Below are 27088 nucleotides of genomic sequence, written 5' to 3'. Positions count from 1 at the left end.
ATTACATATAGACTAACAGACAAAAAAGCGTTTCTGATCATCGTCTGCATCATACATGTACATCTCATTCTGACTACAGCACACAAATTGTGGTAGCTATTCTCCTCTTTCCTCATTCAAAACTCCAGTGTCAGCTACCTTGAGATAAGACAGGGTAAACGGGAGACGTCCCCTCTCTATGGCCGATACTGTGGTACAGAAATTCCGAAAGTGATCACCAGATACGGACCATGGTTTCTTAGGCTCGTCATCGAAGACAGAAACAGTGGTTCTATATTCACGGCAAACTACAGAGTTGGAGGTAAGTTCTACATCAGCCACGGTTTAAATCAATCTTGGTAATTAGTCACGTGACTAGGGTATGAGCCGACAGTAGTAATGATATTGCAAGCACATGTCATACAACATTGTCTGATTAAAGTCCACTAAAAAATGTTTGCTTAGCTTAAAAATAGGTCTTGTTCTATTTTTTCCTTTGCAAATGACACTAAAAATATTCTATAGCCGAGAGTTTTGTCAAAACTCTTTAGTGCAAAAGGCTCAAAAGTGGCGTTATTGTATGTTTCCATCTTACATTCCAGATTGTTACCATTATTTGGAGGGTTTGGAGGGAAAGTTTGAGACTCTTGGATATCCCTCACCTTATCCTGGAGACAAGTATTGTGAATGGCGCATCGAGGTTCCGTCAGGGCATCGTATTCGCTTAAAGTTTAACTTCATGGACGTCCACAACTCGGGATATTATGGCTATGGATCTGATATGATAGTTATACGCGACAGATTTTCTAATGGTTGGTATTGTTAGAAGAATGCCTATCAAAATAATAGCAATCATACCATCCGTTAGCCATAACACTAGATCGAAATTCATAATACACTAGTTATAAACATATACACAAAACAGCACAGAAAAGACAGTAAAGCACCGGTACACACAACAAAGTCAAATTCATGAAAGAAAGATATATGGACCTCTGGCCAAAAGGCCAAGAAGAGATGTCAGGTGTTTCGAAAATAGTAAGCGCATCCTGCCCCACATGTGGCACCCGCCATATATCAATCTCTAAGTCAAATAGGTAGTGGTCACCAACTAAGATTAAACTCCATGGTTATATTACAACATGAGAAAGGTTTTCTGGAAACATCATGTGTGACGCGTGCTACCATTACATTCTCTTATGTGTTAAAGCTTTTCAACATGTTTATCCCGTTATCTTAGTATGTAAGGTGACCGAAAAACACTGTGTTCTTCTTTTCTATAGATCTAGAATCGCCTATTATCGCCCGTTACCATGGAAACTATGCACCTGATATCATCTCTAAGGGGAATCGACTTAAACTTTCATTTAAAACAACAAATGCGAATGATGACGTCATGTCAAAGGGATTCCAAGCTTTCTACTTTGCCATCGGTAAGAATTTTCACATTGAGTCTGATATGACATTCGGGTCGATGTGACTGTAGCGATCGAGCTGATAATTGTATTATAAGCAAAAGGGCTAATGCTTGGTGATCATATTCATCTATCAAACAGAAAAGTGTCACTCTTTGAGTGATATCCTCAGTGATAGATTGTGCCCATCTTAAAATAGTAGAGAGATGGGTTGATGAGTGAATTAGGGATTGTCTGAGTGAGTGAGTTAATGAGTTAGTGAATGAGTAACCGAGTGAGAGAGTGAATAGTACTTGATCATGAGGTAAGGTATGTGGTAGGGTATTCTAGAGATCGAGAGGGAGAGCATGCGTCGGGTACAACTGTAATTTGTTTTGTGGATGGGCGTATTTAGTCAACGAAGGAGCGGAAAGCGAGTATTGAGGTGAATTAACACACATAAATAGATAGGGGCCAGACAAGTGAGCAGATGTACACAGACCTAAGGGAAGTAGGTTGGTGAAGGTAGATGGATGGTGAATGAATGAATAGGTGGTTATCTCAGAGAGAGAGAGAGAGAGAGAGAGAGAGAGAGAGAGAGAGAGAGAGAGAGAGAGAGAGAGAGAGAGAGAGAGATGAGTGAGTTTAGGGTAGGTTTGAGAGTGACTTACTGAAAATGTTAGCCAGTGATCGTATGCATGCATTGTAGGTGGATGGATGGATGAGCAACCTGAAGTTTTGGATTGCAGTTCCTGCTATGTTTGGACGACAAGTACCAATACGTATGCATACTAGGACATATATGAAGGTGAAGTTGACCATGTAGTTAAATTTTACTTTATTGATTTTTCAGATTCCTCTTCCTGCGACTTCACAATCGTTATCGGCATGCAAAGAGCATATTATAATACATGGGACAAACGCGACACGGGCAACGTGTCCAGTGTTGGATTTCCAGATCCCTATCAGGGAGAGGGGCAGTGTACGTGGACAATCAATGCGAGGGCGAATAAAATACTTTTGACTTTTCCAGAATTTGACATTGCCGAGTCAGAAGAGTGCAGGTACACGTTCATACAACGTATTTATTCCCATATGGTGTGCAATACTTCATAACACAATGTGAAGGAACTGTCACAAAGAATTGTGTCTTTTTAAGGATATTACAATAATTTTGTTTTTACTGGCCTGTCATAGTATAATTGTCAATCTCTTCTCTTGTGTTGCAAAAAAACAACAAAAAACAACAACAACAACACCAAAAAAATACCAGAGTAGATCAATTTCCTATTAGAGTTCGTTACGGTGTTAATCAGGATTTATGTCAACAAATGCAAAATAGAGGGCGGCAGTTACATTTACAGACAATGGGCACATCAATAAACAAAAATACAACAAGCACACGAACAAACGCAAAAGAGAAGTTCCTCAAAGAAACCGTGAAATATGTACTTGCCAAGGGAGAGGCAACCATACATAAAGACTGAAATTAATATACGAACGATTTCTCTTACTCATTTACTTTACGTATGTCTGCATATTTTTTATTTCGCTCTAAGGGAAGATTACATTGAAGTGTTTGATGGTGACGATGATGAGGCAGGAACCCCTAGTTTTGGCCGTTACTGTGGTTCAGTGTCTCCTCCTGGCATAGTATCTAGCGGAAAACATCTGTTTATAAAATTCAAAAGTGGCGCAAACCTTGGAGGGCACAAAGGTTTTATCGCTACCTACAACGAAGGTGAGATATAGCGTGTATAGAACTCGCCCTCTGCTATATTAATCAAAGCGCTTTTGATTATTTTTGGAGCTTGATTGTGCATTCTTCCTCTGTGCATCTAATGAAACTGGAAGCACGTGCACATTGCTGCCATAATGACAGTGATGATATTTCAAATTGCGAGGACTAAAGTATTATTCAGTCACGTTTTCTGACTTTGCGGAAGGGAAGAGGAAAGCAATGCAACATATAACAGTGGTGTAGGGTTGTTTGTAGTGGGAAGAGTTCCGTATCGGAATTTTTCTGTCGGAAGAAGGGAAACCGGGAGCTTTCCTGAGGGGGATTAGGGATAAGGGAAGGCTAATTGGTTGCAGAAGAGATATTTTCTAGTTCCTACTTGTACGGCAGTTGAGAACGTGCATTATATCTCCTCTTCTTCTGTTCAGAATACGCTGGAATAGCATGTTTTAAAAACATAAATTCATAAATCACATTTGGTTCGAAGAGTCTATTCGTCTACTGCAGCCTCTGAAATGGCAGCAGCATTATGAGTTCACACTTGGTTCTCTTGTATTATCTTACTCCCCTTTTCATTTCTTAGGCATGATATTGTTTTTCAAATTTTCAATCTCGTTTGCAATGAATCTCTTGTTCCATATTTTGCTCACAATCAGGACCCTACACTTACCTCAATGCTACAACTGGTGACATCGTTGAATCGAAGCCAAACAAAGCCACGTATTTCATCCAAGCTCCTGAGAACCATCGCATTTACATGGAGTTTCCTGTCCTCAGTCTGACGGTTACTGACATTTATGGCAAAGTGATCATTTATGAAGGATTTACTGGAGGTACTCGAAAACATAAATTGTATTGCATCTTTATCATTTTATATCTAGTGCTATTGCTGAATTGGCGTTTTATTTTCAATCCACACTTAATCTTCATAAGCATGTATTAGATCATCCAGTATTGGAAAGCTCGCTGATATTGTGGACCCTTTCGGAGAAGTAGGAAAGAGTTTTCTAAATTTCTCGGATGATATATATGTAAAGATCAGCGAGATGATATGTCATGGTCATGATGATATTTACACGGACAGACATCCGCCGACGTGAAAACAGTTCAAAAATACATGCAGAGACAATCTCTGAAATTTTTAGATCATATAAGCGTTATTTCTGAAGCAGTTGTCTTATTATGTTTTGAAAACTGTTTAACTTATTTTAGTATGTGATCAGGGTAAACGTTAGGGTAGATGATTACTGTAAAACATGTCTTCGTAGCTAGCATCTGTTTTAGCAAAATTAGGTACGTCTAACTAAGCTAATTTAAAATGCCGACAATATAAACTTTTCCTAATAGTTATCATGGCTTGGATGTCTTTTTTACTAACTTAAAATATTTCAGTGTAGCATATAGTCCGTGGGCTAGGGGGGTCTACGTGCATCCCCCCCACAGGATAACAAACCTGTATTTTCAGAACCCTTGGGATCCCTAGAATACGAAATGGAATTTTAACAGAAAAATATAGGGACGCAATAGCTGTTATGGTCATGTTTTGAAGGGTACCGCAAAAAATCACGATTTTCCAAGCCAAATGCATTTTCGTCAAATCTGTCTTCTTGTAAGTCATGTGCTGAGCTCATTTTTGAACATAACCTGGCTTGTTTGGTATCATTAGAAAGGGAATTTATTCTTCTTTAAGATGACATATTGCATTATGCAATATCTTCTACAGTTTTTGTCAAATATGATCAAAATTTACCCCTTACCCCAAAATTTAACATTACAAATTACAGAAAATCTCAAATTCTACCAATTTTTTAGCTAGGCATAATAAAAATGCAATGCTTTGTCTGAAATCTATTTTATTTAGTACAGGGACATGTCAGAATTGTGAAATAGACTTTTTACAGAAAAAATATTGGAATCTACATCTGTAACAGTCATATTTTGAAGGGTACCGCAAAATAATAGTGTTGCAGATTTGCATGCACTTTTGTTAAATCTGTCTTTTTATAAGTTATCTGCTGAGCTTGTTTTTGAATATAACCTGGCTTGTTAGGTATCATTAGAAAGATAATTTACTAATCTTTAGAATGACATATTGTAACATGCAATATGTTATATAGTTTTCATGATATATAACCAAAACTTACCCCATACCCCAAAGTTTACATTGAAAATTTCAGTCATAGCTAAAACCAAATTCTACCATTTTTTTTTACCTAGACATATAAAATCTGACCGTTTTTGCTATTAAATCTATTTCATTTGGTACAGGGACATGTCAGAATTATGAAATAGACTTTAAAAAGAAAAATATTAGGAATCTACAGCTGTAACAGTCATATTTTTCAAGGGTACCGCAAAATCACAGTGAAGCAGATTTGCATGCATTTTTGTTAAAATTGTCTTGTTATAAGTTATCTACTGAGCTTGTTTTTGAATATAACCAGGCTTGTTAGGTATCATTAGAAAGATAATTCACTAATCTTTAGAATGACATATTGTAACATGCAATATGTTATATAGTTTTCATGATATATAACCAAAACTTACCCCATACCCCAAAGTTTACATTGAAAATTTCAGTCATAGTTAAAATCGAATTCTACCAATGTTTTAGCTAGAAACAAAAAATCTGGCCGTTTTTGCTATCAAATCTGTTTTATTTGGTACAGAAACATGTCAGAAATATGAAATAGACTTTTAATAGAAAAAATATTAGGACTCTACAGCTGTAACAGTCATATTTTCAAGGGTACCGCAAAATCACAGTGTAGCAGATTTGCATGCATTTTTGTTAAAATTGTCTTGTTATAAGTTATCTACTGAGCTTGTTTTTGAATATAACCTGGCTTGTTAGGTATCATTAGAAAGATAATTTACTAATCTTTAGAATGACATATTGTAACATGCAATATGTTATATAGTTTTCATGATATATAACCAAAACTTACCCCATACCCCAAAGTTTACATTGAAAATTTCAGTCATAGTTAAAACCGAATTCTACCAATGTTTTAGCTAGAAACAAAAAATCTGGCCGTTTTTGCTATCAAATCTGTTTTATTTGGTACAGAAACATGTCAGAATATGAAATAGACTTTTAACAGAAAAAATATTAGGACTCTACAGCTGTAGCGGTCATATTTTGAAGGGTACTGCAAAATATCAGTGTAGCAGATTTGCATGCATTTTTGTTAAATCTGTCTTTTTATAAGTTATCTGCTGAGCTTGTTTTGGAATATAACCTGGCTTATTAGGTATCATTGGAAATATAATTTACTAATCTTTGAAATGACATATTGTAACATGCAATATGTTATATAGTTTACATGAAATATGACCCAAACTTATCCCATACCCCAAAATTTACATTGAAAATTGCAGTCATAGCCAAAATCAAATTCTACCATTTTCTTTACCTAGACATATAAATTCCGGCATTTATTTGTATGAAATCTATTTCATTCGGTAATGGGTCATGTCAAAAATATAAAATAGACTTTTAACAGAAAAAAGATTGGAATTCTGTAGTTGTAACAGTCAGATTTTGAAGGGTACAGCAAAATCTCAGTATTCCTGACTTGCGTGCATTTTTGTTGAATCTATTGTCTTTTAAGTCATCTGCTGAGCTTTTTATAGAATATAATGTAAGTTGTTAGGTATCATTGGTAAGATTATTTACTAGTCTTTAAAGAAACATATTGTAACATGCAATATCTTGTACAGATTTTTATGAAATATGACCAAAACTTACCCCATACCCCAAAATTTACATCGAAAGCTACTGTCATAGCTAATGTCAAATTCAAGCAATTTTTTACGCAGACATAAAAAATTAGGCAATTTTTTGCATGAAATCTGTTTTATTTTGTACTTGGCCATATCAGAAATATGAAATGAACTTTTAACAGAAAAAATATTGGGATTCTATAGCTGTAACAGCTGTATTTTGAAGGGTACAGCAAAATCTCAGTATTCCTGATTTGCATGCGTTTTTGTTAAATCTGTCATCTTATAAGTCGTCTAATGAGCTTGTTATTGATTATAACCGGGTTGTTTTAGTATCATTGAAAAGGTAATTGAATAATTTTTACAATGACATATTGTAACAGGCAATATCTTGTACAGTTTTCATGGAATATGACCAAAACGTACCCCATACCCCAAGGTTTATATTGAAAGTACTGTCATAGATGACGTGATCAAATTCCGTGAATTTTTAGCTAGACATGATAAAAATATCTCTGTTTCGGTATTAAATCTGTTGTATATGGTACTGGGTCATGTCAGAAATGTGAAATAGACTTTTAACAAAATATTTGGACTGTATAGTTGTAACAGCCATATTTTGAAGGGAAATGCAAAATCGCAGTACCGCAAACTGGCACCTTTTTTGTTAAATCCTTCTTCTTGTAAGTCATCTGCTGAACTTATTTTGTGACACAACCTGGCTTTTGAGGTATCATTAGTAGGGAAATTTATTATTCTTTAAGATGACATATTGTAATATACAATATCATTCATAGTTTTCCTAGAATATGGTCAAACTTTACCCCATACCCAAAAATTCAAATCGCAAATAACAGCGTACCTTAAATTCTACCATTTTTTGCTGCACATAATACAAAAGGCAATTCTTGTTTAAAATCTGATTTATTTGTTACAAAGCATGTCACAAGTATAAAATTAACTTTTAACGGGAAGATGATACAATTTAGTAGCCATTTGGATCATTTTTGGAGGGGGAACCCATATATTGCAAATGTATGTGTTTCGGCAAATTTGCCCTGATACCTAAGTACCTTTCCAAATATATCAAAAAGGCTACAAAATCATATTATGTTCCTGTTAAAAGTTAATTTCATATTTGTAACATACTTTTTAACAAAACACATATTTCATAGATTGCATACAAGCATTGCCTTTGGTATATAAAGTTATAAATTTTAAAAAATGGTAGAGTTTCAGATTTGCAGTAATTTGCTGTGTAAACCTTGGGGTATGGGGTAAGCTTTGGTCCTATTTCATGAAACCTAAACAAGACATTGCATATTACAATATGTTATTTTAAAGACTAGTTAATTACCTTTCTATTGATACATAACAAGCCAGGTTATGTCAAATCAAGCTCAGAAGACAGATTTTAACAAAAAAGCAAGCGAGTTGGCAATACTGTGATTTTGCGAGACCATTCAAAATATGACTGTTACAGCTATAGAGTCCAATATATTTTCTGTTAAAAGTCTATTTCATATTTCTGACATTCACCCGTACCAAATAAAAGATTTCATATAAAGCATTGCCTTATTTGTTATGTCTAACTAGAAACTGGTAGAATTTGACGATAGCTACAAAAGTAATTTTCGATATAAACTTTGTGGTATGGGGTAAGTTTTCGTCATATTCTATGAAAACTATATATGATATGGCATATAAACAATATGTCATTTTAAAGATTAGTGAATTATCTTTTCAATGGTACCAAATAAACATGTTTATGTATTAAAATAAGCGCAACAGATGACCTACAATGGGACAAAGTTAACAAAACACATATGAGTCTGCACTGCAGTGATTTTGCAGTACTCCACAGAATATGACTGTTACAGCCATAGAATCCAATATTCTTTCTGTTAAAAGTCTATTTCATAATTCTGACATGTCTCTGTACCAAAAAAACTATATTTAATTGCAAAAACGGCCAGATTTTATATGTCTAGGTAAAAAAATGGTAGAATTTGGTTTTAGCTATGACTGAAATTTTCAATGTAAACTTTGGGGTATGGGGTAAGTTTGGGATATATATCATGAAAACTATATAACATATTGCATGTTACAATATGTCATTCTAAAGATTAGTAAATTATCTTTCTAATGATACCTAACAAGCCAGGTTATATTCAAAAACAAGCTCAGTAGATAACTTATAACAAGACAATTTTAACAAAAATGCATGCAAATCTGCTACACTGTGATTTTGCGGTACCCTTCAAAATATGACTGTTACAGATGTAGATTCCTAATATTTTTTCTGTAAAAAGTCTATTTCATAATTCTTACATGTCCCTGTACCAAATAAAATAGATTTAATAGCAAAAACGGCCAGATTTTTGGTGTCAAGCTTAAAAATTGTAGAATTTGGTTTAGCTATGACTGAAATTTTCAATGTAAACTTTGGGGTATGGGGTAAGTTTTGGTTATATATCATGAAAACTATATAACATATTGCATGTTACAATATGTCATTCTAAAGATTAGTGAATTATCTTTCTAATGATATCTGACAAGCCAGGTTATATTCAAAAACAAGCTCAGTAGATAACTTATAACAAGACAGATTTAACAAAAATGCATGCAAATCTGCTACACTGTGATTTTGCGGTACCCTTCAAAATATGACTGTTACAGATGTAGATTCCCAATATTTTTTCTATTAAAAGTCTATTTCATAATTCTGACATGTCCCTGTACCAAATAAAATAGATTTAATAGCAAAAACGGCCAGATTTTTGGTGTCAAGCTAAAAAAATTGTAGAATTTGGTTTTAGCTATGACTGAAATTTTCAATGTAAACTTTGGGGTATGGGGTAAGTTTTGGTTATATATCATGAAAACTATATAACATATTGCATGTTACAATATGTCATTCTAAAGATTAGTAAATTATCTTTCTAATGATATCTGACAAGCCAGGTTATATTCAAAAACAAGCTCAGTAGATAACTTATAGGAAGACAGATTTAACAAAAATGCATGCAAATCTGCTACACTGTGATTTTGCAGTACCCTTCAAAATATGACTGTTACAGATGTAGATTCCTAATATTTTTTCTATTAAAAGTCTATTCATAATTCTTACATGTCCCTGTATCAAATAAAACAGATTTCAGACAAAGCATTGCATTTTTTATTTTGCCTAGCTAAAAATTGGTAGAATTTGAGATTTTTCTGTAATTTGTAATGTTAAATTTTGGGGTAAGGGTAAGTTTTGGTTATATTTGACAAAAACTGTAGAAGATATTGCATAATGCAATATGTCATCTTAAAGAAGAATAAATTCCCTTTCTAATGATACCAAACAAGCCAGGTTATGTTCAAAAATGAGCTCAGCACATGACTTACAAGAAGACAGATTTGACGAAAATGCATTTGGCTTGGAAAATCGTGATTTTGCGGTACCCTTCAAAACATGACCATAACAGCTATTGCGTCCCTATATTTTTCTGTTAAAATTCCATTTCGTATTCTAGGGATCCCAAGGGTTCTGAAAAATACAGGTTTGTTATCCTGTGGGGGGGATGCACGTAGACCCCCTCTAGCCCACGGACTAATAGGTTTTATTTGCATTCCAAGGCCACCGGCCCATATACAAAGGGGATAAATTAAGTATTAAAATACAAATAAATGTAAGCTACAAAGATGTGATAAGTACAGGAATAACATGTCAGTATATACTTTTATACTTTGTATATACAAAGTATATACAAAGTATAAAATATTTCTGTTTGCAACGGGAATTCAAGAACGCTTATAAAACATGCAGGTAGCTCAAAACTTTCTACATTATGTCAAATGTAAAACAAGTACCTCAGTGACTTGATAAAACATACACGTTTATCAAATAGATACGATTATTACGATATCTGCTGACGAATACGGCTACATTAACACGGGTTATCATTCTACCCCTTCTGATTTGCAGACGATATTATAGCTTACTTTTCGCACACCGACGCTCACCCAATTCTGTCACAGACAAACGCCGTCAGGCTGTACTATGAGTTGAAATTAGAATATGAAGTGTATCCAGAGAAATTTAAAGGACTCCATGCCAGGTATAAAATAGTAGGTGAGTGAAGAATATCTCAAATTTATCACTACATCTTAATCGATGAATCGATGAACGAGCAAATGCCACTTTGTTATTTACGAATATATATGTATGTATGTATATATATATATATATATATATATATATATATATATATATATATATATATACACGAGTGACTGAGTACCATTGGAGAATGAAATTGGTGAGAAAGAAAGAACAAGTCGTCAGTCTTCTAATTTTTGTATAAAAACGCGATTTCAGAAACTGGGTTCAAGGAAATTTTAGAAGGTGACAGCTGGACGGTAAAACACATCAACTCAGCAGAACTCGAAGAACAAGCCGTGTATGAGTGGATTATTTATCCATACAGGAAAGCACAAATCAATGTGGTGCTGGAATTCAGGCAATTTAATCTCTTCGACAGTGTTGACTGCAGGTAATATGCACCAAAAAACGTTGCCGATCTCTGAAATGCAAAACTACATATCAAAGAGGCTAAGCATGGCTGAATTGATCTAAGTGAAATGTAGTTGAAATATGCACCATTGCAAAGGCCAGAACTTCAGTTTCTGTGAAACGAATAATATGATACCATTTTCCGGGTGTGCTGATGTATGCTATGTCATACTCTTTGCAATGAGGGTTATTTTGACCCCGTAAATTACTTGTTTGAGTTGAATGATTCTGATTATTTGACCTGTCTTCGTGTCTTATTGTGAACTTAACTACGCTACCCACTGACGACAGGTTTCTGAGAATGACACTTTGAGACACCTTTCAAAAATTGCAGACGACAGGTTTCTGAGAATGACACTTTGATGCACCTTTCAAAAATTGCAGCTATACTCACATTTGCAAAAGTTTTGACCGACTGAAACATAATGGTTACGAGAAAATACACGATGTCGGAAGCAGTGCCGTTTCACGATGTACGAACCTGATAAACGGTTCAATGCTTGCTACACGTACAAAGTCACGGACTATTTTCCAATGCCACAGAAGTCCACACGACTCTAATTCACACATCTTCTCATAACAATACCGTAAGGCATGCGATCGGCCTCATAGGAGCCTTTTTATCTCCTGTTTCATACTTTTCGATTTTTAGGGAGGAACATATCGAAATCAGGAGCGGCGCAGATGAAAATTCCCCGCTGGTAACTCGTTTGTGCGGCAATCGTATACCCAGGGTGTTTACTCATGAGGTCATTTACATCAAGTTTAAGACGAGAGACGATGGAGAAAGGGGCAGCTTCATGGCAGAATATCGTTCAGGTTTGCCCGTTCTTACCAATCTCGCGCGATATTTATTGCAAATAATCTTTATACTGACTATTTATGGAATGTTAAGGTGACAGAACAATGAAAACACATCAGTCCCTCTACAGAAAAGATTTTGTACGATTGCGCGTAGCGGAACACGTACTGTAATGATATTCAACATAGATAGACTCTAAAAAATGATAGTTTGAATAAAAAGAAGGTCACTGTGTTATGAAGTTTCTATTTTTTGAAAAATTAAGCCTCAAATATATTTTTCATAAACATTGATACACTCTTTCGTGATGTAGCCATCTCGACATTAGATAAACTGACTTTCTCACTCTCTCTGTAAACCATTTAGTCACGTAAAGGTGTTCTTGGGAATAATATATTCACAAACAAGGATTATTCTAATCGGTCTTGTATTTGTCGACCGCAATTTCTTTTTATTTATGTCGTTGAGCAAATGATGATTATGTATCTTGTCAAATTTAGCATGACATGGCAGCGAACTGCATTTTACTCCAGCTATACACCAAGTTCATAATACAATACAATTGACTTCTGGGCATGGAACAAGGAGAAAAAGTGTTCTAAAATGAATTTGACAGATTGCAGTTTTGATTAGACTTTAAGTAAATTTAACATGACTTTGCTTCAAATGGTTGTGAAGGAGCGCCTAATATTGATGTAATTATAATGAGTGAGTGATACAATGCAGACATAATTTGCTAAAAAGATTATGGAGATGGAATCTTGTCAAATTATATATATATATATATATATATATATATATATATATATATATATATATATATATAAATTATATATAATTATATATAATATATATATATATATATATATATATATATATATATATATATATATATATATATATATATATATATATATATAGTTGCATATGTAAAATTAAAGTCGACCGACACCGACACGTGAAGTTATTGTCCTTCTCTCTTTTTTTCTGTACAGCTTGCGAATACAACATTTTCTTGTCACTCAATGGTGTTATTAAAACGGATCCAAGACATAAGACCCTCCGATATACATTTCTAAGTCCATCTTTCAGAAACGAGGGCGGGCTTCGTTACAGGGGATGTTTGTACAACGTCACCGTTCCCGAGGGATATAGAGCCGTGCTTCGATTTGACAACATCACTAAGGAAGAAAGCTGGCAAAATAGAGGGTATATTCAAGTGATAGATTTGCTGACGGGAGGTAAGTCGGTTTTTAATGGTATAGTAATTGTAACAGGGTAACAATAAAACAAGTAACACTATGAACGATGAAGTTGAACGACACGTTACGTACATAATGCCACTCAATAGACGTCATGGCATACAGAGGGATAATCATAAATTTTGGAGTACAACGCATCAAAAAGCGCACCCGTTTTGATGACAGTGTGTATAAAGCACTGTAGGGTTAAATTAAACACTGGAAATCTACGGTTAGTTATCATCAGGAAAATATTACAGAGTTAAATATGAACTGTAACATCAAACGTTTGAAAAAATAGAGGTACGCAGGTGTGATGTAACATCTGCAATTATCGGATGATGATGATGATGATGATTATCGGATGATGATGATGATGATGATTCGGAGTAGGTCGTAGGCTTCCTGGCGGATAGAGGAACAAAACAGTGATTTAAATCAATATGTTTTACGAAATGAAGTAAGTATTACTGAAACCCAAACAACCTCTGCGTAACTTCTTGTATCAAGTCATGATCTCAAGATGAATGTACCCCGGAGAATTTTCAGCGGTTGTACATATGGCGGAGTAAATTCAACACTCCGTGAGTTGATTGTATGTTCGCCTTTCGTGAACGAGTGCAATAAAATCAGAACAAGGGTTATACCGTTTGGAATAGGAGTATAAAATATAGGGCCGTTTGGTGTATGTAGTGTGAACTAGGCGATGAATAGCTCGCCACTTTTGCTTACTGTCGTTCCACATTTTAGCACTATCATCATATATTGTTAGGGATCAAAAGAGGAAATATACATTGTTTTCTTTATAGCAAACTAACTTTAAGATATGACATAAGGCAATAAATTTCAGACAGATACAAGAAAATATAAAACATCTAATGAATGACATTATTTTCTTTTCAGAGCGTATTGGCCACTACGATAGGGATATACCCACCGCTGTTAGAGCATCAGATAACCAAATACAACTCCGTGTTATCTTGTCGTCAATTCCACTATTGGTTCAGATACGATATATCGGAGGTAAAAAAGAATTATAGTAAATAATACTTTGGCGCATTTATTTAATCAATATTACTCCACACCATTGATCACTTGCCAAAGGCTGGCACACCTTCCGATGGTTCAGTGTTAACCATTGCTTGAAATAATACATCCTTTGGTCTGTCACAATACGGCAACTTAAGTGTCTCGATTAGCTAACTTCGCACAAAGCTAGATTCTAAACAATGCAGCCCGGCAGGGTAATTATATACGAAGTCCGCTGTCTTTTCGGCAATCGTTAATTTCACTACCCCTTTTACGATGAGTAAATAGCCTTCCGTGGATATTTTTATGAACCGTTTAGGAAATCGACTCTTTCTACAGGACAAACAGCGAATCAGATAGTGTTGAGAACAACGCATAAGTCATTAAGTTTGCTAAAACTACACGGATATCACAATTAGTTACATTTTTTGAGTTGGTTGCAAATCGTGTGGTACATAAAATGCCAGAATCTCGCGTGATCTTTTGATGTACGGAATGTTTTATCAATGATTAACGAAAGACATAATGTCGTCCACTTTGTATGGTACAATTGTACTGCCCGCTCAACTCATATATACAAAACTGTACTCCTATATACATGTATGCTTTGAGCTCACATCTTCCGAATTCAAATCCTATATATGCAGTGTAAGTTGTATAGATGTACTGTTTTGCAAGTCAGGGCCAAAATATAAACTCTTTCTCGTAAAGTTCCCACTATCGTCACTTTCAAAGAAAGCAAAGTCAACACAACATGGCATCTTCGAATTATCCCCTCTATACATCACTGGCTATTTCTTCGCTGTTTAAATCTCAGAACCAAAGGACAAATTCCCTGCCTGTGCAGTTTCAACTCACGTTACTTTCAAAGAAAACCAAGGCAATATGGCTTCTCCCAATTATCCAGCTATGTATCCCAACAATCAGGATTGCGCGTGGCATATCATCACAGATAACCCGGATGCAAACATCGTTTTAACCTTCCACGACTTTCAGTTGGAAAGAAGGCATCCGAATCAGGAACAATGCAGGTAGGAAAGTAACCGTGCTTCAGACAACCATTAGTTCGTGTGTCCCGAAATTTTCTACCTTGCTTTGTCCGACACCATCAGTTACTCCCATCTTTACAAAGGTCGTCATGTCCGTAATGTCTGCATATAATAAAGACACAATTCGAATAAAAATATCGATTACAATCCATTAAGTTTTTAAAGATCGTACCTGTTTATCAACATAACAAAGAAATACGTGATCACTAAAGATGTTTCATCATTTCACAAAAAGTGTGAGATCATGCCCTTTTCTGTTTTCACGTAATATTCTATACTTCAGCATTGGCTGGTGTAGAGTAAACAGAATACATACACTCGATATGAAACCTGGTTTAGCGGTCAAAACCTCAAACTTTGGTTATTGTTGCTCGTTATATTTAATATTGAATGCTGCTGACATCCGTTTTCTTCTTCTTTTTGGTTGTTTTGCTACAGGAAACATTTCCATGACCCTGCTTGACCTCACATCCTTGCATACTTTGTGGTATATATTGTGCACACTACACATTATGTTACGCACATTTCTTCACCTTCAGTGTGTATTTCACACTTATTCTAAATGTACTTAACATAGGAGAGCTTGAAAGGGTTTTAAATCGGACTGGTGAACGCATACCAACCGGAATGCCAGAATGAAGGTATGAAGGAGTCGTGAACATGGCCTACTGATTCAATGGCTTTTCTATATGTATCACTTCTTTTCTATTTATCTCAGCAAGGATTACCTTGAAGTGCGAGAAGGGTCATCGTTGGAGGATCCGCTAATCGGTACATTCTGTGGAAGAGATGTCCCGAGTATCATTGTGGCATCTGCTAATGCTTTGTCCATTCGCTTTCGAACAGATGAAAGTGGTCAGGACAAAGGTTTTATGCTGCAGTATGATGCTAGTAAGTGAGACGATATAAATCATTTTACAGCACTACAATAAGTACATGGCAAGATTACGTATTTGTGAACAGAGAATGAAGCTGTTCCAGTGACATTAAATGTAAATATGGATGATGAGCTGCAAGTGTCTATGAAAGCGTTATTAAATGCTGTGAAGCGCCAATGTAACCACAGATAGAAGAACGAAAGCCTATCTATAATTATACTATGTTCATGTTTATTTGTTTGTATTTGTATGTATGTGTGTATGTATTTATGTGTGTATCAATGTATGTATGTATGTATGTATGTATGTATGTATGTATGTATGTATGTATGTATGTATGTATGTATGTATGTATGTATGTATGTATGTATGTGTCTATCTACCTATCTACCTATCTACCTATCTATCTATCTATCTATCTATCTATCTATCTATCTATTATCTATCTATCTATCTATCTATCTATCTATCTATCTATCTATCTATCTATCTATCTATCTATCTATCTATCTATCTATCTATCTATCTATCTATCTATCTATCTATCTATCTATCTATCTATCTATCTATCTATCTATCTACGTACGTACGTACGTACGTACGTATGTATATACCTCTGGTCATCACACAAATAACAAGAACATATGAAAACCACACAAACCTGCCACTACTTTCTGAACTTTTGCTCTTTATTCTCGAGGTTTAGATGTACAATTTGGAGGTTTTGGAAAACTTTGTGGAAATGCCGTTGCATTAGATGTTCGGTATGGTTTCCACGGTGTCAATTTGTAACTCTTTTCAATAATTTTCAAATTCTGATTTATTAGAATGCCACAAAGTGTACGAAGGTCCTGAAGGAATAATTGAAGTCAAGAAGCGAACCCCAAGATCGATTATTTTGACTGGAGGTTGTACTTTTGAAGTCAGGGGCTCCAAGGATTCAGCACTGAATCTAAATTTTACTGTTCTGGGCCTAGACTTTATCGTGAATCTCAAGTATTCTTATTACAGAAGAGAGGAGCCAGCCACGTATGTAGATGTTCTTGCAGGAGAAGCTAAAGGTAAATGCTGAGATGGGCTCACCGATGATTAATTCGTGACTCAAATTTATTTATGTAATGTTAAGGAACCATTGCCCTAGGTTTTACCGTACATAATCCCAGATTTTGCCTGAGTGTTCGAGACTTCAGTATAAAGTAAGATGTACAGACAGGTGTGCAATTTCTTTCAAGTTTTGTACGCTCTTTCAATCGTTTAAGGGGGGATATTTGCAATAACTCGTCACTATACATTGAAGATGTCACAAGATCACGATATATTAGGTATTTAGCCAAACTGTCGGCAGTTATTTATGGGTCTCTATTACCTGGTGATATCGAGGGGTTTGTGTCGGAATAAGCTTCATTCCGTAACCCTAGCTGCTCAACGAAACTGAAAACGTGATTCTCTTATTCTTAATAATTCTTAGTTCTTAATCCTCCAATATTTAAAAATGTGGCTCCACTCTATACATAAGGTATAGTCAGTAAGTTTATAACATAATGTAAGTTTATAATATATGATTTTATATACAATTCGTGTACTCAATAATTTTATAAGTTGTCTGTAGCTAAACAGTTATTGAATCAAGTGTCACACTATATAAAGCCCCTTCAAAAGCGTTTGAAATTCCTTCAAACTACATGTACTTTGTTATGCAAGCCTATTCAATCGGCAACTGTACACTTCTTAATATTTTCCAGAACATGTGGTTCGTTATTACGGAAAAACATTGAGTCCAAATCTGATCGTGCCTTCGGACATAGTCTATGTGATTTATCATATACCTCAACATTACTACGGCTACTCTCGATTCTTCAACATTTCGTACCGGGAGCAAGGTAGGATAGATTTTATGCACAGACTATCTTGGAGAAAAACATTTTTCTTATATTTTCTCAGGTGATTTCCGTGAATTTTTGTCAAGAGAAAAAGTACAAAGGTATTGTTTTAAGCTATGGCAGTTTTTAAGTGCCAAACATGTACTATTTTTTTGTTAAATGGATGTATATCTTGATTGAACGTCACATGACCAGAATGACAGTGTTGGTATTTGAAAATCAATTATGCTTTCAACGGGTGCCGAAACTTTTAAAACCGTTTGGAGATCACAGTTGCAATATGTACTAAAATATATGTACTAAAAATAAACCACCCAATGGATTCAATGTAAAAAATCATAACGTGTGCAAATAAGTAATTAGCCTCAATGAAACATGTTAAATTCCCTTCCCTGCTTCCATATCATTAAATCAACATTTTATGTAGCAACTTTGCTTGCTTTGCGTCAACTATTTCAAGTTGCATATGCTAAATTGGGGAAGTATATTTAAAATGCAAAATATGAATTAGCTGACGTGGAAATGCAAAAAATATGTCTCTACGACTGCCTCATCAATATACATAGTAAATTTCTTCCATTTTTGTCAAGTCCTACAAATTAATTATTTAATTTGTAAATGTAATTAAATATGCAAATTAGGAATTAGCTGGTTAAAAATACTAAATGAGTTTCATTAATGTTATATCATTGTGTTTTCAATGTACAAATCGACTTTCGTCAACTTTTGTAAAGTTTACCCAAATATTCATATGCCTTGTCGGCCAACTTTATTAAATATACAAATTTGTAATTAGCTATCTGAAGTGCTGAACGACTTTCACAAATGTTATGTCATAGTGTTTTCAATGTACATAGCAAGTTTTGTCAACTTTAGTCATGTTAATCCGGATATATCCCGAAAGAGGAAAGTTTTGATATGCAAATTAGTAATTAGCTGATCTAAAAATGCATAATAACTTTCATATTATGTTATACCATCCTCTGTGTAGACAGCAAGTTTCATCAACTTTGGTCAAGACTTTCCAGACATATATCCCTAATTACGAAAGTTCGTTAAATATTCACATTAATTCTCAGATGATGTAAATATGCCAAACGACTTTCATCAATGTTAGTATCTTTGTAATTTGACAGTACATTGCAAATTTCATCAACGTTAGTCTGGTCGTTGCAAATACATATCCCTAATTAGGAAAGTTTGTTTATTTACAAATAAGCAGTGCCATCGTCATAAACTTCTGCGTGACCTTGAAATCCGTCGTATTAGTCATTTATCATGATACTAACATTTTGTAAAATCTAATTCATCGTCATAAACTTCTGCGTGACCTTGAAATCCGTCGTATTAGTCATTTATCATGATACTAACATTTTGTAAAATCTAATTCCTGAAGAACTATGCAAATTAGTATCATTTATGCAAGTCACACTCACCAAAATTTAATCAGTGTTTACCGTTCCCAACAAAATTTATGTACCAGATTTGATTCTGATCCGATGAGCCGTTTTTGACTCTTTGCCCAGAGACAGACAGACAGTCAGACAGACATTAGCTCAAGTGTTTGAATACGTGAGATAAAATGGCGGGAGCGATGCAACATATTCACGATAAAGCGGCTCTTACGACATGATTGTTTGCGGTCACGTGTTAAAATCAATCAATCGTTGGAAATGCGCGTTACTGAACCATCCAATCATTTCACAGAAATCCAATGCCAATGGCCGTCTGGAGATCTGTATCTTGAAGACTTTGGGAATCTTGGGAACCCATGGGGAAACCATGAATATCCAGGACACCAGACGTGTGAATGGCGGATTAAAAGTTTGGCTCGTTTACCTATACGCGTGACTTTGCTCAACGTTTCTCTACAACCGAAGGATAGCAATGCATCCTCTCTGGACGAAAACTTGAGATGCATGTAAGTAATATGTGTCGTATAAGCGGTACATTACACTGCTAAAATTCAATAAATTCGATGAAAACATGTAGCACTACCAAAAGCTGTCTTGCCAGAATAATTTGTCAGTTTCCTAATTTCCCTGTGTTCAATCATCTGGAAGTGATGTTGAAATTAAGCAATAACCCCCGCCGCAGGCGTGGATACACGAAATTTTGCGACAGTGTGCAACAGAACAGACAGTGAAAGTATCAGACAGTGGGGCGATTTCACCATACTGTCAACGGCCAACTTCTCAGTATAGCCCGTATGATGTGATATGATTTTTTTGTTACAGATAGTTTTGCATACTGTTACACACCAAAAGTGATATAAGCGTCAAATGTAATGTTTTGGCAGGCTGAACATAGACAGATAGACACACAGGCACACAGGCAGACAGACAGACAGACACATACATGTATGCAGACAGACTGACAGAAAGAGTGTTACCACATGAAAATTTATAATATCCTTTCATTCAGGGACTTTTTACAAATGTCAAGTGGAGACGATGGTACAGAATTGGGAGGACGAGTGTGTCAGGTGACCACGCCAATGACCTTTATATCTCATAGTGATACAGTATCCTTGACGTTGAAAACTGAAAGTGGTGACGGTGGCAATGGTGGATATCAAATTCATTTTGACCAAGGTTTGTTACCATGTACATGTCTTCAAACTTGTGGAGCTGTGCGAAACAATGAGTACAGCCAGGTTAATGTACATGTACAGAGTATTTTATCTTTGAACAAATTATGTCGTTTAACAATCCGTTGCTCACATTTTTGGTCAGTTCACCATTGCTTAGTATCATGTTAGCCTTATGTGGGTAAAGATCCAATCAACACTACAGAAAGCAGTTCAACCGGACGAACGAGCAAATTCTATTTACATACAGTGTATACCAAAATCTGGAAATATCTACAAAAGATTAACTTTGTGCAATTTGATCTCGTAGGTTGTGGCATTGTTGATGTTGACGATGAGCATCCGCCGAGTAACACAACTAATTTTGACATTTCACCCGGTGTGGCACCATGGATGGCCATGATATACTCCGGCAACGACACAGCAGACTTCTGTAGCGGTGTCCTTCTCAATGACCTCTGGGTCATCACAACAATTTCTTGCATAGCGAACAAATTGTACAAGCAGATGCATGTTAAACTAGGAAAAACGTTCAGTAATTTTACTGAAGATCACGAACTTTCCTTCGCAGTCGTCCATCAAGAGTGTTTTGGCTTCGACTACAAAATTTGCATATTGAAATTAGATAGGAGGGTTTATTTTAACTCTTACGTTCGTCCAATATGCCTTCCCACTTTTGAGGCCATCAAGCGAATTCGGGCAAGGGCAGGAACAATCGGTTACACGTTTGGGTGGAGCAAGAACTATAAAAACGCCACGAACAACATTATTTTGCAAAGGATCCCGCTTGAAAGCGTACTGTGGGACGAATGTGCTCAGAGCACGCTAGACAACTGGTATTTTGAAAGAAACTATCACTGCGCTCGTTACACCGATGGAAATAACGGAGGAGATCGTTGTTATGGACATATCGGAGGCCCTTTCGCAAAGTACCACCAAGGAAAATGGTATATGGTTGGCTTGGTTGCCAGCGACAAATTATGGACCGGCGGCGAAGACTGTCCTAGACGTGGCTTGTATGGATGGTTTTGGAGAACTGTTAAAATTGATGACTCCATTAAGAGCCGAATAGACGAAAACTGAGACAAAGTAGTGATGTTCGTCCGTTGATACTCTGGTAAAACGTTTCGACTCGTGTGTTCATTATCCATCTATGTCAACCAACGATAAATGCGGCGAAAGCAAAAGCTGTATCATTATCCTCGATTTCTAAGTTAAAATGCTTACGCTCCAGAGATAGACAGACAAACGGACTCTCAAATTGTATAATACCGTTCTAATTTACCACATGCGGTGGCTCATTTGAACCTCACGGAAAGTTTTCATCGGCTCATTTTTGTGAAAGTCAAAAATTAGATTTTCCCCATAGCGTTAACACACTGGTGGGTGGAGGCCATTTTGTGTTCTGTAAGTCCGTTAATATTGCGTAACTTGTTTCTCTAGCTTCAAATTTTGCACAATCACCAACAATTTTTATCCTTAATTTTTTTTAGAGAATGGTTGAAAGTTTCATCGATGTAAGTTCGGCCAAAAATTCAAGTCTTTCGCGTTCATTTCATATTATGGTAATATACACTACGATCAAGATTGCAAGTGTTTTCGTTGGTGCTTAATTTAGACAGAATAGTTTGATGAAAACGGACATATTATATTCACAGTTAAACACTCTTATCTGATCACATAGACTTCAAGTTACCTCGAATGAGTATTGCCACAGTGTTTATTACCAACTACCATAATGCCAATACATCAATGGAGTGCTCTTCAAAATGAAAGGTAATTAAAAGTCACATATTTCTGTATGTAAGGCTCAAGACTTACGGATTGTCGTAATCTGAAATTGTTTTTTCACCCAGGATTTTTATTTTCTGTCTTGTTTAACTCTTTTCCCCGCTTGCTAAAATCTACCTAAGATAAAATAGGCATCCGTGGCGTATATACCTCTCGTAGTTGTATTTTTTTCATTTCTTTCAAGACTTGAAAAGCCTTCATCGATGTCACACCAAAATGTAGTTTTGAGTTAACACTAAGATATTTAAGATATGATTTTTTTGGTCATATCAAGAATTTTCTGACAATAGGCTTTTACTGAATCATTTTGCAAAATGTTGGAGGCATAGACATACTGAATTTCATAACCAGCAATAATTTTCAGGCATTTTATCGATTACTGCGGGTATTTGTTATCCTATAAAAGTCATTTATCTGATTCTTTTAGGCATGTGACGATAACCTTTTTGGCATTGAGTAAACGGTATGGAATTGCATTTATATCATATTGGCATTAACATTAACGTTGCAAGCATTTTCATCGATGTTTAAGGCAATTTAGCTAACGTTTCAGGGCATTTAGTTAGCATTGTAGATATTTGCAATAGGCATTTTTAATTGTCCTTAGAAATTTGTTGTAATATCCATGGCATCAAAGGTAGTCAATGACATTAGCGTTTTAGGCATTGTGTTAGTCAATCAGTGCGAGGCATTTGCAATAAAATGCTGGCAATTTTGGCATATCGATCGCTTGAGGCATTTTATTGATGATTCTAAGCATTTGCAGTTTACTTATTTTATTGATCATCTCGTGTTGAGCAATATTGTTATTGAAGTGATGTCTTATCATCTTAGGCATTTACAATAGTAATTTACAATAGTATTACAGGCACTTAGTAAATTATCTTACTATATAGGCATTTGCAAAGACGTTAGATACAATAAACAGACACGTACAAATACAATGGCATTATTTTAAGAGTGAAATGTTATAACAAATGTATATGCCTAAATTCGTATAACAAATGTCAAGCCAACTATTATCAATAACTAGTTCACATGAAGAATAGAATTAAATGTCGTAATGTTTGTCTAAATTGATACAATACACCAAGAATACTACACAACATATTAGCCAAATGTGAGTAAAGACTTGTATATGAAGATGAATGCCTGTTACGATGCCTATAGTGGTCTGATATACACTGAATTGACTTATGCATTATTGGAAGTATTTCACATAATCGTCCAAATACTATGGTGGAGTTGCAAATACCTTTATTATTTAATTATCCTCTAACGGTATTGCAAATGCCTAAAGTGCCAACTAGGTGCATTACGCAATTGCCTATTACATTGTTCGAAATGCCTAACATGATCAATTGAACGCCCGTGACGTTATTTCACATGCTTAGAGTGACCATCTCACATGCTTAGAGTGACCATCTCAGCTCAATGACGTGAGAGTAATGCCGGGCATGTTTAAAAATGTAAAACATCTTCTGAAAATGAAAAAGACAATACACGCAATATCCATTTTCACAGCTACTGCATTCCATGCGTATAACGTTCATGAGAAGTTGAATCGTTCTCCACAAAACGGGGAGCGCCCATTATTTCCTTTCCATAGCATGTTTACTCTTAACATCCGCCTAAACTTTAGCCCATGTACACATCCTTTAAAGCGTTAAAAGGGCTATTAACTTAGCATTGAATTTATTCCCATTAAACTTTCACCACACCTCTCCCATGAAGTTATGTACATGTATATATCCAAGCTGTAGAATAACGTTGATAAGTGATACCGTCGCCATCATTCGTTTTGCGACCAACAACGTATGGATATATCAGGGTGCAAGCAAGGTCGTTTTCTATTGATTTCGCCTGATCTTTCGGAACGCCCTTAGCAAAAACAAGTCATCACCATATGTTCCGCAGAAACCAACAAAATGACTTATAAATAATCATTTGTAATCGCAAATAGTGTTCAAATCGGGCGATTAACATTTTGGGCCATTCCTTAGGCACTCGTGGGATTGTTACGTTAACACGATTGGAACTAATTTGGGATATTTGAATCGTGAAGTAATGTCGATTTAATCTACAAATGTTATCTCATCTGCTTTTCTTTCTATATTACACACTTGTTTTTATGAGTAATTTGCGATATTGCAACATTCAGCTATATGACACCTAACACGTGCACTTTTGAGAAATTTGCAAAATATGAAAATCCCAAATTAGTTCCAATCGTGTTTGTTATGCCTCAGACAACTACCACATTGGAATTGTTGTCTGACAGTAGGGTAAGCTGTTTGAGCTGAAGGCCGGCCGATTGGCGAGTATTCTGAAGGGGTTCCCTTCTACACCTGCGTCCCTTTTCAAACTGTCTCTTCCACCACGTTTGCTCTTCAAATTGTCGGCAAAAGAGGGCGCTTTATGCAGGCGCACATGAAATTGTTGCCCAAGCCAAGGAGTTGAAGGGGTCTCCGCAATATTTTTGAAGCCCGGCAAGTAATTTATTACGAAAGGTGTTAAATTTTGTGGATGATTTTGTGTAATGAATAAGGTCATATCCTTCGCGAATAATAGTAACTCTTAAAAGTCAAAGTACTAATATACGAGATCAAAATTAATTACAAACCTGCAATCTTTGTCAACCGTTCAATTGAACTGATCGACAATGATGGTGGCTGCGTCGCGCGATCGAAGAACCAAGGTGCAATGGAGACTACTGATTGAGTGCTCGTCTTTCAACGGTGAAATGCTTGATGAAATGAGAAGATCACCATTCAGCCTTCGCCGTTCACCAGCATTCAGACGTGGCGCCCTTGTAATGTTTAAATGTACACCTGGAAAATTCCACTGTTACTGATTCGTCACAGTGGGTGGTGAGTTTCATTTGCACTACAACAGACCACTAACGTTATAGAAATGTAAAGTTATTATCATTGAAGAATTAGCAATAAAAATCTATTTATAATCATGTACAGTAGTTTCTGTTTGTTGTCGATCGATCAGTGTTACACAAACATACTATGCCCAAATTTTGCAATGTAAGGCTTACCAGTTCCTTATGACATCGATTGCAAACAACATACGCATGCACAAGAGATGTGCATTTCTCATCTACTAAGCTTTCTTCCGTTTTTCAATTAAAAAGTTTTGTTCTGGCCATAGAAAGTTGTTCTGTTGGATAACGTGAGATTTTTTTTTATATTTTATAATCACAGTTTTAAGGAGAAGCATAAGCAGGATAATAGCTGCAGCAATTGCACTATTTTTAACATTTTTGTTTCATCGACATATTTCCTAAATTAAGTTGAAATAAAAAGTCTTAGTCTTGCCGACTCAACGGGCCGTGCACAATTTGCAGTATTATCGTTGAAAAATGGGTTCAAGTCCTGGCTAGAATTCAGTCAGCAACGATTACATATTGAGCACAGTACAACATGTATGGCCAAGTTGACAAGCTGAATACTGCACAGTGTCAGGGTTGGTACAGTAGAGCGAGGTTCTGTATTCTACAAACAGAACAAAAACAATGAAAAATACATCACGGTTACAATATGATGCTTTAAGGGCCTCTACCAAAGAGGGAATGTATGGATGGTTTTGGATAAGTGTGAGACTTGGTGGCGCTATCAAAAGCTGAATCTTGCTGTCTACAACCATACAACAGACAAAGTTCTTAATTAGCCCCCAGTGTTACATTCGGAAAATCTTTCGATTTGTGCGTCCGCGATTCCTTTACAACTGTACTTGAAAACTACACGGTTTGCAAACACTCTCGTTGGCGCGATTATTGACGATCATTGTTTTAAAATTCTCGCAGAAGTGTCCCAATTTTCTTAACTCTCATAACAGACGCAAAATAACCTTGATTGCGGATGCTCAAAGACAGGAGAGAGGAAATAATACCCTCTGAATGCATTGTGTAAGTACATTTGCTTTTCAAGTTCACTGAAAACGGTGTTTAGCAGATATAACTTTTTGGTGTAGGGTAGGGTATATGCGTATGTAATGTTTTTGATATCGAATGGTCAAAAGTACAATTCGTATGACTAGAGCGTTTCGATATATGTATATATATATATATATATATATATATATATATATATATATATATATATATATATATATATATATACAGACAGTATAAGGATACGATAAAAAGAAAGTATTTAGTACCCCCTTAAAAGAAGTGTTTACCTGTTCCAGAGCCAAAGTCTGTCTTAGGGAAAATGCCGTCTTGTCCATCAGGTGAAGGAAAATTTAAGTGTCGAGTCAAAAGTACGACATAGAACCAACACTATGTGCGTTGTCAACTATCCCCGATTCGCCGTTTGCCCTCTATTTGACATTCAACTCTTTCGTTTGAAACACATCCACTCGTCAAACTTTCTGCTTTGTTTACATTCCGTCCTTTATCTTCTTATGAGTGAGTTAGA

The 27088-nt window shown here is 35.6% G+C and overlaps 1 protein-coding gene across 1 annotated transcript in view; it reads left to right on the top strand.

Moving 5' to 3' along the window:
* Positions 1–25595, top strand: part of LOC139120175 (cubilin-like) — a 29334-nt gene extending 3739 nt beyond the window's left edge. The window contains exons 3-20 of the mRNA XM_070684335.1: positions 129–301; positions 582–791; positions 1263–1412; positions 2227–2437; positions 2933–3114; positions 3768–3944; positions 10811–10957; positions 11204–11378; positions 12051–12217; positions 13196–13441; positions 14345–14464; positions 15288–15501; positions 16238–16410; positions 17225–17458; positions 18140–18277; positions 19985–20198; positions 20702–20871; positions 21178–25595. Of these exons, the coding sequence (XP_070540436.1) occupies positions 129–301; positions 582–791; positions 1263–1412; positions 2227–2437; positions 2933–3114; positions 3768–3944; positions 10811–10957; positions 11204–11378; positions 12051–12217; positions 13196–13441; positions 14345–14464; positions 15288–15501; positions 16238–16410; positions 17225–17458; positions 18140–18277; positions 19985–20198; positions 20702–20871; positions 21178–21950 (3874 nt within the window). The 3' untranslated portion in view covers positions 21951–25595. The remainder of the gene's footprint in view (positions 1–128; positions 302–581; positions 792–1262; positions 1413–2226; positions 2438–2932; positions 3115–3767; positions 3945–10810; positions 10958–11203; positions 11379–12050; positions 12218–13195; positions 13442–14344; positions 14465–15287; positions 15502–16237; positions 16411–17224; positions 17459–18139; positions 18278–19984; positions 20199–20701; positions 20872–21177) is intronic.
* The last annotated feature ends 1493 nt before the right edge of the window (positions 25596–27088 follow it).

This window comes from Ptychodera flava, chromosome 20 (assembly GCF_041260155.1).
Source record: "Ptychodera flava strain L36383 chromosome 20, AS_Pfla_20210202, whole genome shotgun sequence".
Classification (NCBI taxonomy): Eukaryota; Metazoa; Hemichordata; class Enteropneusta; family Ptychoderidae; genus Ptychodera; species Ptychodera flava.
The sequence above is the reverse complement of the archived record's forward strand: the minus strand, read 5'-3'. Positions and strand labels throughout refer to the sequence as shown.